This window comes from Aulonocara stuartgranti (assembly GCF_965226115.1).
Source record: "Aulonocara stuartgranti genome assembly, chromosome: 11".
NCBI classification, from domain to species: domain Eukaryota; kingdom Metazoa; phylum Chordata; class Actinopteri; order Cichliformes; family Cichlidae; genus Aulonocara; species Aulonocara stuartgranti.
In genome coordinates this window covers 23,593,080-23,607,498 of record NC_138947.1, presented here as the reverse complement: position 1 = coordinate 23,607,498, position 14,419 = coordinate 23,593,080, and the positions used below count along the sequence as shown (strand labels likewise).

Here is a 14,419-nt window from a genome sequence, read left to right as displayed (position 1 = left end):
ATGCAAATGCACAGACATTACACAAAGATCTGCATAGAAATGTGCATGTGCATATGAAATGAAGCAGAGTGCTGGAAATTATTTTTATGCATATAAAGGTGGTAACACTTTAATTGCCTTGCACTTTGCAACAAATAATTAATAGAACAATAAGAGAATTAGTGAGTCCTATTGTGGCACTCCAACTCTCTAATCTTAGACTTGAGGTAGTCGGTAGGTCCTGATCTGCTCTGAAGCCTTCAGTTTGATCTCCGGAAACAAGCCTGTTCAACTGCAGCGTAAGAGACTGACTGGAAAACCAGCTGAATCACACAAAGGACCACCAAAGCAGCAAATGAGCCAGTGAACCATCCAGCAGGGAAATACAAGATGGGAAGGGTTGTGCAAGCTGGTTACCAACTACTGAAAATGAAGAAATGTGTGTGTGTGTTCCTGTCTAGCTATCTTTGTGAGGACCAAAATTTGCATTCTACTATACTTGTGAGAACCAACAGTCACTTATGAGGACACACTCACTGGTTCTCACAAGTTTGAAGGCCTTTTTGAGGCTCAAAGTGTGGTTTTAGTGTCAGGGTTACAATTAGGTTATGGTTAGGTTCAGGATCAGGGTTAGGCATTCATTTTTGATGGTTAGGGTCAGGGTAAGGGGCATTATGTCAATGAAGGTCCTCACTAAGATAGCTGAACGGGCTTGTGTGTGTGTTTTCATGTCTCAGCAGCTACTGTAAGAGTTAAATCAATATTTCTGTGTTTCTATATTTAAGGGAACACAAGTATATTGGACGCACTATAAAATAAAAGTTTTTGTCTTGCCAACTATCATTTTATCACCTTTTACAGAACTGGCAAATTTCATCCAACTACTAACAGCTTTTCAGTATGTGTTAGATTTAGCGTAGTCGTCAACATGTTATAGATTTTAATGATTGAAATATCTCAGTTCTCCATCTCAATGTGAAACTTACAGTAACTTTAAGCCATGAGTTAAAAAGTTTTCACATTTGAAACAGACAAAAAAGACAGAAGTCAGTTACTTTTCAAGTGTGCAAACGCAAAACATACACAGTAACAACACTACTATAGTGTTATATAAAACGGGGTCAAGGTGAACAAGCACTATGATAGAAGCACATATGGGATACGCCTGCTGGGGTTCGGGCTAACAATTAACATAATGTCTTTTAAAACAAACCAACTTTTTAAATGATCCTTTAGGACCTTGTTCTTAGATTTGTTTTCAGTCCCGTGTGTTAAGGAGATCTAAGCAAAATAAACTGGCATATTGGCCGATGGCAGACTTCAATAAGACTTAATAATTTACCAAGTCTACGCATCAAGTACAAGTCTGTGGTACTTGTTCTTTCTTTCTTTATCCAACACCCTGGACACACACACAGTTATACTCAATAGACATTTACTCAAAGCAAGAAAAAAACCCTCCATACTATACTAGATTAATAAACTAGTTGGTGCCTTCCATAAGGCCTCCACACAGTTCTTAGTTCAATCCATACTTGCCACTAAAGGTCATCCACTCATATATGGTGCATTAGATATGTAAACAACTTTGTCCTTTGTAAAGACCTGAGGCATTTCATGCACATTGCTGCACAGTTACTGCAAAGAATGACTTCTTGACTTTTTCTAAGGCCTTAAAAAAGGCTTAAACTCATAATGCATAATTTTCTATATATTTACTGTAAAGCCCCACTCAGTGACACACATCATGCATGAAGGCTTGTACTATGATGAAACAGTGTAATGTTATGAACATGAACTGCACATCAAGCAAAAAAAAATGTTAAATGGTAATGCAAAGAAACTTAATGAGTCACAAAAGGACACAAATATACAGTTCTACGCATGTTTAGTCAGAAAATGTCTATAAAACTGGCAATTCATTTGTGCATTTACATTTCATGAATGCATGGTACGTGATATTACATGACGTTGCCCAGGGCGACAGCATAAAAACATCCCACAAATAATCAAACCTCAATCAGCAACGGCGTTTTGTTTTTTTTGCTTTTTCTTAAGTACAGACACATACAGTGTATGTTATATGAAAGAACTAAGACACACATCAGCATATGGATTGTGTATTGCTTGTCAGTGCATTCAGATTTTTCTACGTGCTAAACATCATACACAAGATGAGGCCAATGAAACCCCCAGAGTGCAGTTTTACAACCTTTAAATTAAAAGGTTAACATTGTCTCTCTCTCAATATATCTATATCAGGGGCGATTCTAGGATTAGAGCTTTGGGGGTGCTGAGCACCCAGAGAGCTGCCCAGCCAGGCAAGATAAACTTTACACGTCACGATGAGACGTCTTCCCTGTCTGTGTCAGTCCCTGCATCCTTAAATGTCTCCAGTTGTCCCGAGTTCTCTATAACTGTCTCCTTGGTGCATTTAAACCCCTGTTCCTCCCTGTCCTCGTTGTCTGTTGTCTTCTTCTCCGTTATCAGTCATCATAATTTTACCATCTCTGTGCAAGTCTGCAAATTTCTTTATTAAATCATAAGACTTTTTTTTATACATTTTAACACAATTTAATCCCACATTTGTGAAAGAAAAACAAAACACTGAAAAGTCTGTAATAAAATCATCAAATCTGATAAAGGTTATTTAAATGCTGCAAAAGAAGAATGGATTGGAATAAAAAAATACATATCCTAACCTTCATTACTGGGGGAGAATAATGAATGATGCTCATAGTGAGTAAAAAGTAAACTGAGTGCATTTTTTGGACAGAGATTTACTTTTAATGTGTATGTATAATATAATACAGATACATAAAAAAACACTCCCAAAACAGAATAAATTATTACAAATAAATTATTACAAAATATTAATAAAGAAATATATAAAAAATGGAGGCAACTTTGCCTGTGGTAGAATGTATAAAATGTATGAAAAAATCTTTACTGCAGATACTAATTTTACTAATTTAATAATACTAATTTTGTGTTGTAAGATTTATGAGTTTCATGCTTTCATAGTGGTGCTTGGGAGAGCTTGACATTTTATCAGGTGGTACACACTGTAAAAAGTTTGAGAAACACTGATAAGTGTATGTGTGCTTTTGGAAAACATTTAAAGCTGCTGTACAGAATCTTTGAAACAAGCTTAAAACATTTTTAGAATATAAACAGAGCATCTGCTTCTCTTTACAGCTCCTCACTCCACCAGGGCTGTTTGGCACTTTCTGATAGTGCGCAAATGTGATGTAGGTACTGCGGCAGTCATACAGACAACTGGACGGTCCAAAAGTTGGCCTACCTATTACTGGCTGAGGTTTTAGTAGAGTTGTGGCTGAACTACATAAAAATATATCATTAATTTTCATCTCCCCAATAATGTTATGTTGGAATGTTGTTAAAGAGGGTCAAAAATGTTTCAACCCAGTTTGTTTTGCAGATTCTGTACAGCAGCTTTAATATAGGGAGGACACAACTTCCAGATTGTGTGAGTAAAATTAGGTTTTTTGTCTGTGTCAGTTTAACAGTTTGTGTTGTGCCTGTCACTGTTCCCTGTCTGTTTTCTTACCTGGTTCTTCCTGACCTTGTACTTTCTCCTCACATTCCCCTCTTTCCTCTCTCCCTCTTCGGACTGACAATCATACACAAATAGATTGTATTCAATTAGATGAAAAATTACATTAATATGAAAAAATACTATTAAGATCACTAATGAAAAAGTCCTCTCTCAGTGTACTTTCAACCAAGAGGCAAATAACCAAACCGCATGTATATCTAATAAAAGATATAAATATTGAAACACTGATCCAACATTATTCCTGATTCACAGATCATTTGATTTTACACTTTTACCTGAATGTGGCTCCTTTTTTTGAAAAAACTTCCTTATATCCCTTATAAACCTGGCTGTCTCTCTGTACACACACACACACACACACACACACACAATAGGAGTTATAAGGTTAATGGTTCAGTTAGCTAGTTAGTATCCATTTCTAACAGGACAGTGGTAACAACAATAGGCTACGGACAATTTAAAGTTTTAGATTTTAAATAGGTTATATACATTTCAATGGGAGCAACAGGACAATGAAATGTTGCTGATTTTAATACAGAGCAGGACAGATTGTAAGGTAGCAAACATTGTCGGAAAACAAGTTTTCAACGCTGCAGGTTACCTGGGTGCAATGTTCCCTCTAATTTTTCATGTGTCTGAGCGAACACACAAACTCCATGAGCGATCCCTTGGACCACTGTGAGCGACATCAGACGTGTGCACTGTGGTCACGCCAGCATCGAATCCATCCAAGTTACATGGTTTATTAAAATAATCAAATTACAGCATTTACATTTATGTTAGACTACTTTTAAATAACAGCTTTAGCCCACTTACAATAAAAATGTAAAAAAATCTAGTCATTGACCTGTGCAGTATGTTAATACTATTGGAAGTAAAAATAACTTGAATTTTTTAGCTTTTATATATATATTAGGGGTGCAACGATATTCGTATCGATATTGAACCGTTTGAACCGTGCTTTCGGTTCGGTACGCATATGTATCGAACAATACAACATTTGTAATTAATTTTATCAACTTTCCTTCTGACGATGCTGTCTGTGTTGAGCGCTCAGTGAATCTGTGTTCGACTACTCCGCCTAGGCTGCACTGTCCAGCGCAGATCCACTGAGCGCTCAACACAGACAGCATAGTCAGAAGGAAGAGCGCAGGGCAAGCTAGCGAGACAGAAGTTAAGCTCTCCTTGCAACATGCAAATTGAACCTCATTCAGATCTGGCGTTTGGAATTATTTTGGTTTTCATGTGACGTATGACCCTGAAGGTAAGCGAGTCATGGACTAAAGTAAAACAGTATGTTGGATGTGCCATGCAATGCTCAATTACATTGGTGTGAACTAGTGTGTTAGCGCAGTTAGCTCGTTAACGTGTTGGCCGTCTAGCCCCATGCACGGGGCGATCGGCGGTAGCTCGTTAACGGAGATTTGCCGTGTTGTGGCGTTAAGGTCATTTCAACGAGATTAACCTGAAAGCACTAGTGGGAACACAACGAATATGACTGCACATTTACGCCGACATCATCCTAGTGCAAAGACAAAAACAACAAGCATGCTACTAACTTTAGCCGAGTCATTTAGACCGCTGTTAGCACATGATTCTCCTTATGCTGCTGAGAATATAGCCCAGAAGAAGCGGATAGTATAGCTTTTATTTTGGAAAGAGCCATTTCTCTGTAATAAACTCTCTTTTCCAAAGATGAGTGATTCCTCAATCAGATACAGGGCTTGCAATATCGCTAGCCCGACGTCCTGGGGCTAGCGATTTTTTCAGTCGGGCTACCAAAATCTATCTCTTCCCTGCCCGTCGGGCTATTGTAGGAAGGAAAAATATATGTCAATGCTTTTGCATTCTTTCAGAAATGTAGCTGGGTAATTATGTCATTGGCATCGGTGAGCCACTCGCGTTTGAATTTGCGCTTGTTTTTTTGCTTTCACTTTGCAATCGTGCGAACTGTGTATAGAGAGCGACAGCACTGATCTGTGAGTGATGATAATTTGTGCACCAATTCCTCTGACATAGTCTTATTAATCGTTAGCTTACTATGCAAACATGACAAGTGAAATCTCCCGCAGCAAGCTTAAACATGTGAGAGGTTGATCGCGCAGAGAATCGCTGAGCTTATGTGAGTCCGTGTGTAAAAGTAGCAGTATATATATTTTAGTTCTGCTGAGCCAAATAAGACAGGTCGGGGTGAAGAAGTGACAGCCAAAGAAAAGCTTGCCACAAAATGGAGAAATTATGACAAATCAGAGGAATTGGTGCACAAATGATCATCACTCACAGATCAGTGCTGTCATTGCAAAGTGAAAGCAAAAAAACAAGCGCAAATTCAAACGCGATTTCAATATGTCACATATTGACAGTGGCTCACCGATGCCAATGACATAATTACCCAGCTACATTTCTGAAAGAATGCAAAAGCATTGACATATATTTTTCCTACAATAGCCCGACGGGCAGGGCAGAGAGATTTTTGTAGCCCGACTGGAAAGATCGCTAGCTCCGGGACGTCGGGCTAGCGATTTTGCAAGCCCTGTATCTGATTGAGGAATCACTCATCTTTGGAAAAGAGAGTTTATTACAGAGAAATGTCTCTTTCCAAAAGAAAAGCTATACTATCCGCTTCTTCTGGGCTATATTCTCAGCAGCATAAGGAGAATCACGTGCTAACAGCTGTCTAAATGACTCGGCTAAAGTTAGTAGCATGCTTGTTGTTTTTGTCTTTGCACTAGGATGATGTCGGCGTAAATGTGCAGTCATATTCATTGTGTTCCCACTAGTGCTTTCAGGTTAATCTCGTTGAAATGACCTTAACGCCACAACACGGCAAATCTCCGTTAACGAGCTACCGCCGATCGCCCCGTGCATGGGGCTAGACGGCCAACACGTTAACGAGCTAACTGCGCTAACACACTAGTTCACACCAATGTAATTAAGCATTGCATGGCACATCCAACATACTGTTTTACTTTAGTCCATGACTCGCTTACCTTCAGGGTCATATGTCACATGAAAACCAAAATAATTCCAAACGCCAGATCTGAATGAGGGTGGGGGAGGTCCATCTTGCAAGGAGAGCTTAACTTCTGTCTCGCTAGCTTGCCCTGTGCTCTTCCTCCTGACTATGCTGTCTGTGTTGAGCGCTCAGTGGATCTGCGCTCGACAGTGCAGCCTAGGCGGAGTAGTCGAACACAGATTCACTGAGCGCTCAACACAGACAGCATCGTCAGAAGGAAAGTTGATAAAATAAATTACAAATGTTGTATTGTTCGATACATATGCGTACCGAACCGAAAGCACTGTATCGAACGGTTCAATATCGATACGAATATCGTTGCACCCCTAATATATATATAAAAATCTCTGACTTGTATTATGAGTATGTGGTAATGCAGCACGTGGTAAAAAAAGTATGTGGTAAAAAAAGTAATGCAGCCAATGGCAGCTGCAAAAAACTTTGCAGCTGCCATTGGCTGCATTACTTTTTTTAATGCAGCCAATGGCAGCTGCAAAGTTTTTTGCAGCTGCCATTGGCTGCATTACTTTTTTTAATGCAGCCAATGCGCTTTTAAACAGACATTTCAAGCTATTTACAGAACAATCAGGTGTTCTGCATCAAATTTGATGCCACACAAACTATTTGTGCCACTCCAAAAAATAATTTCTGTCCACTATGAGATAAAGGAGAACAACAGCCTGATACCTGCAGGCCTGACAACAGGAGATGTATCACTCCTGTAACACCTGTAACATTCAGCAGTCGCCTCATTGTTCTGACACACACAAAACTATTGACTACACTACACACTAACTACACAAGATTTGCGCTAAACGTCTCAAATCTCTCACATCTCAAAACACCGCCGTCACTCCTAAAACTTCCCCCCGTTTCTTAACAACTAGATGCCACGTTGCCATATCATTTTTTGATTGGTTGACATGGCACTTTTTTCGACGAATAGAAAAGGGTGTGGTTTTTTTGGTTTTGTTTTTGCTCACAGGCGGAAAGCGCTTTCGAGCGTTTTCCTTATAAAACGCCGTTTTTACCGTTTCTTCCCGCAGTAAATATAAACAACGATAGTATTCAGGAAGAAAACCAAACATTGCAGATATTTTTATCATAACTCTGGTTTTACGTGGCCTATCAACACAAAATCAAAACTGGTATAAAGTCCACACTTTTTCTGTCCATTGTTCCATCTTTCCTGCTCACATCTCCAATGGTTGTACACGTTGTCATTAACTTTGCTTCACTCCACATCAGCCACGCCGCTTTGCTAGCTAAAACACCGCTGTCGGCACATAAGGACGCTGTCGTAGCCTGTCAACGACGTTGATTAGCTGCGTATATATGAATGTGAATCGCATTATTGGCTGGACTATGGGATAAGGTGGCATCGTTCTAATTCCATACGGGAGCAGCCAGTCACTTACTGACTAACACTGCAAAACAGAATTGTTAAAGTATTAATTTTAATTTCAATTCAGGTTAGATTTTTTTTTTTGTGCGCAACGCAGATTTTCTGTGCGCAGAGAGCGTGCCAGCAGTGCGCAATTGCGCACGTGCGCAGCTTAGAGGGAACATTGTCTGGGTGTAATGTTTTTCAGCTAAAAAGAAACATGTTCTGACTCCTACCTAACTATATAAAGAGTAACTGAAGGTTAAATGCATCCAACATGTCCTGTTTTAAGCCAGGCACTTACACCTCCGCTCAGCTGCGTCTCAGCCACCATCGCTCTGGCAGAAAGGGCGCTAGAGCCAGAGCAGGGGAGAGCTGGAACAAACCATTTTGGGAAGGAGGGGGGGTTATCTATACTTTTGTTGTTAAAATGTTACGTCTCAACCAAGTACTGTATGCTTTTTATATTTTTAGTAGTGTGTCACACAAACAGCAAATATTGTCAAAAAAAAGTCAAAAAGTAAGAAATCTTTGGGGGTGCTTTGATTCATTTTGGGGGTCCTGAAGCACCCCCAAAAATGGGCTAAAATCGCCCCTGATCTATATCCATCTATTCATAGAAATAAAGATATATATAAAACAACAGAGCTAAGAGTTTACACCACAGTTAGTAAAAAATAGCCTGTGTCCCTATGAGATTTCCTGAAATCTCAAACACCAAACACCAAAATACATCAGTTACCCTGAGGACATAGCATTAAGCTATAGTCTATATCTCCTGTTTTTGCCTGTTGGGAATTAAATACACTGATTTTGCCAATGCTCAGCCATAGCTTGAGGCCTTATTGCTACTACCTGTGCTGTACTGATGAAAAATACACAATTTTATTACAATCTGGCATTTGCATACACACACACACACACACAGTGAGAGAGCGAGAAAGACCGCTGAGGCTGTTATAGCCATATCAGAAAAACAAACATCACTTACACATGCTAAGTCACACACAAAACTGAAGCCCACATGGCCTAAAACAGCACATATTCAAGACTATGCACATACAGTATATCTCCCTACTTGCACAGAAAAACAAAAGCTAGAGGGGTGCTTAATTTGTTTATGCTGCAGTTCCTGGAAAAGACTCCGCTCAAGGCTGGCTTTACTTCTGCATCAGAAGAGATGACTCGAACAGGTCTGCCCTGCTTTTAATGTCTCATCCCCTTTTTTGTTTTTATTTGTCGCCATTCTCGGCATATGTGCTTTTAACAGGTCTGTGTCAACTACTGACTTTATCCTTGGTTTCTAGTTTGTATTTAATATATATTTGTGTGTGTGTGTTTCACCCTATATCATATTCCAAAGCAATTTTGGGGCTAAACCCATACAGGGATTGGGTCAAATGGTGTATATATGGTGAATACTATAGCACTGTAGCGTTTAGCTGTAGCTATTCCGTTCTTCTGTTTTATTATATAACTTTTTAAGTTAAATTCCTCATTTTGATTCCACCAGCAAAGCACAGTGAAGTTCCATTATGTGCTAAAGATTCAATCCATCACTTGAAAAGACTTCAAATACGAGTCTGTGTTTAATAACAGAAACAGGCACAGACACATATTCACAGGTGGCCATTAAGCATTTGATCTTCCCTGCTTTCTTTCAACAGAAGCTTCATGTCATCAAGTCGGCTGACAAGCCCTCAGGGTACTGCTCCTTCCTTTCAAAAAAAAAAAAAAAAAAAAGACTTATTTTAATGGTGCGACAGAAATCTGTCTGACTCAGAGATAAATGGTAGAGAAGGAGACCAAAATAAGAAAGAGACACAGCTTGAAACCTTAGTTCAAGCTGTTTCTTTTAGTGAAATATGTATAAAAGTTAAAACCATATCACAGATCCAAAAATTAAATCTATGCTAAATCACTAAAGATGTAAATTAAGTGCAGCTTATAGAATGAAAATGTCCCCTTTAGACATCAGATAATACTTCCAGTAACCATTATTAATAAATGTAAGTTGATCGTTAATTTAAATTTAGTTGATGATTTACTGTAATTTACCTCAAAATTCATTTTTTTAATGTAGTTCCTTCCTGTTAAGCAATGAATGATCATTAATGTTTAATAACTGGTTGCAAATTGGTTTATAGAGCATCTACATGGTTATTCTAAAGCTGAATCTAATTGTTTATAAAAATCTGCAAATTAATGTGATGATATGTAGTTTGTCTATAGCATAAACATGTTAAAATGTCATATTTACAAGTTGCGTTCTAACTCTTGATTTAAAGAGGTTGGCATAAGCTAATTTTGGTTTACTTAATCTTTCATTTCACTTGCTGTTTCCTTATGTTTACTAGCTTTTTGTTTTCATTTTAGGGATCAAAACCCATATGTATAAATACCCAAACACAACAATGCTCGAGGGTTCCAGTGTGTTAAAGTGTGTCCCATGGGTCTATGTGAAGAGCACATAACACATAAAGTGTCAGCCACATCATCAGACTGCAACTTATTGGCAATAATACAATATCTAAGTGAATATATAATTCTTAAAATATTATTTTTATTACATGTGCTATGATGAATTTATTGAGAAAAATTCATTTGATCAATTTTGTGAGTTTGGTATCAAATTTAGCATGATCGCAGAGTGATAACAGAGTGATGCTAATGGAAAAGACATGGTATTGTGGTATTGTGACATTTCTAGACTGAAGTGTTTATATATTTCACCATTAATACTTACAAGGTTGACTAATACCCTACAAGTGATACAATGCCTCAAAGCCATATAATACATGTGTTGATAAAGCTCAACCCTGAACTACCACAGGTCAAGCCACTGTATGCTTTCTGAAACACCACTTCTTGCATCCTTTGGCTTTCTAAAGCGTCAATTAAAAGTAATCAGATCAGGACACAGGCCTGTTATTAACTTCATGAAAATCACAATAACCTCAGGTCTATTACTCGTGTCCCTGAAAGCCCACAACCCCCCCCCCCCCCCCAGAAAAAAACAGACAAATAAAGTGGATTTGAACCTCACCTGCTCCCATTCAGCTTTCTATTTGCTTCTTCGCAGGCATGAAATAAAACCATGGGTGAAAATAAATAGCTGATGCAGTCGAGAGGAAGAGAAAATCCCTGATGCTTTTCTGCTCTTTAATGGGCTTAAAGTTCATTTTCTTGAACTGGCAGGACTTCAAACAACTATACCTCACTTCAACAAGCCTGGGCTCATATATCAACATACACAAAAAGACAAGCAGCCATCCAGGTCAAAGAACATAAGACCAGATCAGGAGCAGAATGAAGATGACAGAATGATGACTAAAGATGACAAAGGTGGGGTTTGCAATCAGTTTTCAGCCGAACTACAAACGCACAGTATCCTTTGGCTTTTCAACACACTGTCATTGCAACACAGAGACTACACGTCTTTAACAACATACATTAAATGTGTGATCCACCTTACACTTTTCACACACACACTACAGCATATAGCGCAATATATATTTAAGATTCACATGAAACTGTTAAGGCGTTGGGGTGACAATACCAGGTAATACTTCCGATTTATCGCTGTTAGTATCACAACAAATGTCTCACTGGTGACAGAGAAACCTACCTTCTTGGTTCCAAAGCCACTTCTGTCAATGCTCCTTTAATCTAAACGAGTGATACTTTCAGGTGAATTTCACCATACTGTAGTTCATTGTTCTCCTGCATCTGGTTGCCAAAGCTTTAACACCCCTGCCTCGCCCATGCCTGTTAATTACGGCTATTTATTAGCCCCAAACACCCAATTAACAGGCCTTCAGCACAACAAGCAAACACACTAATCTATGCGCAACACATTGAGAGACAACTCCACCAAATATTATGAAGAAAAATTAAACCGAGGGCCACCTCAAGAATAAGTGTCAAAGCTGTTGAACATTGTCTTTGTGTTTCTTTTCTTCCGTTCAGTCCCATAAATATTCAGCCCATTGTTCTTTCTGAGGTGTTTTTGTTCTTTTTGTCTCGTTTTCTCCTCTTCAATATGTGGAAGCTCCGGCTCTTTTCTCCCCTTTATCTTTAATTGATTCATTCCTTCATTGTCCCAAGCTGTCCAGCGTGTTTCAAAAGAGCCGAGACTAATGATGGCGGGTTGACCACATCGTTATGACCTATACGAAGAGTGTGTACTATAAACGCAATGATCAACAAAATATGGACAGAATCATGTGCTGCTATTGAAACATTCCAACCAAAATAAACAAAATTCTGCAATAATGAATCAACTTCAGTTGCAAGCTTTTGTAGTGGCAAAATGTCTCGAGCCTTAACATGAAATGAAAAATCAAGCAATTGATTATTATATGGTTGGTATGCATATAACATTTATCATACCCCTTGTCTGTCATTAAATGAAAGGGATTTCTCACAGAGACATGGATCAGCTGCAGGGTATGTGACAACAGTTTTATATTTGGACCTACATGGTACAGTATACACATAAATCTGGATTATTAGCATTCGATCACTGAAATATTCTGAAGTGAGAGAGGAGAGGAAATACCTTAATTCTCTGTTGCTTATTGATTACATCCTTATAGCAAATGTTTCTGAATATGAAAGTCATTTGTTAATATGTAGTCAGGAGAAGAAACAGCAACAAGATTAGGGTGTAGAAGGAAGCATCTAGTTTAAAAAAAAAAAAACATAAAACAGACTCCCACAGCATGATGACATGGGTTAACCACAAATGAGCTCTAATGAATGATCCCATCAAACATACAGGAAATTTCTGAGAACAACAATCTCACATGGTTATAATCTACTGACTGACTTTTACATGAAAAAATAAATATTTTATACGTCACACAAACATGTCAGATATGACAACTTGGGAATAATCCTTGCCACCCGAACCCGTACAAAGAACATAAGGCAGACTTGCATCACTATTTTTAACTGCCTTCATTTAAATTCTAAAAATCTGGCTTGCTTGCTTACACAGACACACACAGTCACACACCCACACAATGCCTGCAGACAGTTAATGTATCACTTATCCCCCCTACTGTGCCCCAGTTTCTGGAAGTCAGTTATGAGAATAAGGACTTTACAGCAGTGATCCTACATTTGGTGCTATACACACAGCTCATTTGCAGGCCCATGTGAGCAGCATGTCTATATTCCAACTGGAAAAACTGTTGTCTTGAGCGTAAAGTCAGTATTCTTCAGGTACTCTAAGATCCTCCTACTCTAAGATATGTTGCTAACATCTCTCCCTATCAGTAAATTTACAAGAACATAGATTAAATAAATAGATAAAAAAAAAAACAATACGCAAAGGACTTAATGACCAGGCAAATAAAGAGATTTGACACAAATTCAGGCATGTCTGTCAACAAACTGTTCAGAGTTCAGATGGTTCTGAATACAAATTATGTATTTGGTCAGTGGAGGCAGCATGCCCACTGAGGAGCTGCATAAAAGGCAATATGAGATAAACACAGATGGGTTTTTTTCTTTACAGAGAGAACTTTGTGCTGACCAAGAGTCTGTGTGTAAATATATAATCACATCTAATTGGAGTTATACTAAAAATGCTAATTTAGCGTTAACTGTAAACTTTTAATGAAATACCAGAGGAATTTTTAAAAGGCTGAAATAAAAGTTTAAAGATGTATCCTGACTAACAACAGGGATCTCTTGCAGATGAAATGGTGGGTGGTGCGCTCTCCCAGAACAAAGCCAAATAAAGCGATCCTAACTCAACTGAATAAAGATCATTTTAGTTTCAACAACATTGTCTTGGACAAAATGTGGTAACAAAACTGACTTTTTCCTTTTGTTCTGTAAAGACAGGCACGCTTTGAACGTGTTGAAGCCACAGGAGGAAAACTCATTTTGCATACTGCTAATTCAAAACCTTTAAGATTTAAACATTTATGTCTGCACTGCTTATAGTGACTGCCGAAGTAAGTTATGTTGGACAAATAGATACTCTGTAAACATACAGTGGACAAGATAAAAGCCAAGTAGAATCAATAAGCAAATGCAAGATTTCAAACTGTGTTAACATGCAATTTACAATGGAAGATAAGCTTTCCAAAGGCCTGTGAAACTACAAGATAAAGTGGCTGACAAAAGCGCTTGTGCAGTATGCAATGTATACAGGCAAAGAGAATTAATTATAGAGAAGGGCCGAGTTTTTCCGATGTTCTGATGAAGTGTATCTGACTCTGACTGTGCAGTACTGTGATAAGCTGGGATTTAAGTGGGAGAAGTGCATTAAATAACCTTAAAACACACATAAAATTCGTACAGCATAAGATCCAGGTATCTTGGTCTCTGTGCTAACAATTATCCATCTTTGCTTTAGTTAGTGGCTTAGATGGAACATGACAGCATTTCAATGTGAGGTTTGGATTCATTGGATTCTTCCTGTGAGGAACAGAGTGTTGGCAAC

The 14,419-nt window shown here is 38.4% G+C and overlaps 1 protein-coding gene across 6 annotated transcripts in view; it reads right to left on the bottom strand.

Moving 5' to 3' along the window:
• cdkal1 (CDK5 regulatory subunit associated protein 1-like 1) overlaps positions 1-14,419 on the bottom strand; it is a 273,992-nt gene that overhangs the window by 44,435 nt on the left and 215,138 nt on the right. For 3 of the 6 annotated variants that reach the window (XM_082550971.1, XM_082550966.1, XM_082550968.1), the window contains one exon: positions 3,551-3,613. The exons of 1 other annotated variant lie outside the window; for it this stretch is intronic. In XM_082550971.1, coding sequence (XP_082407097.1) covers positions 3,551-3,613 — 63 coding nt within the window. Of the gene's footprint in view, positions 1-2,945; positions 3,045-3,550; positions 3,614-3,834; positions 3,897-14,419 lie in introns of those variants that run through there. 2 more of the 6 variants (XM_082550970.1, XM_082550969.1) reach the window with 2 other exon arrangements.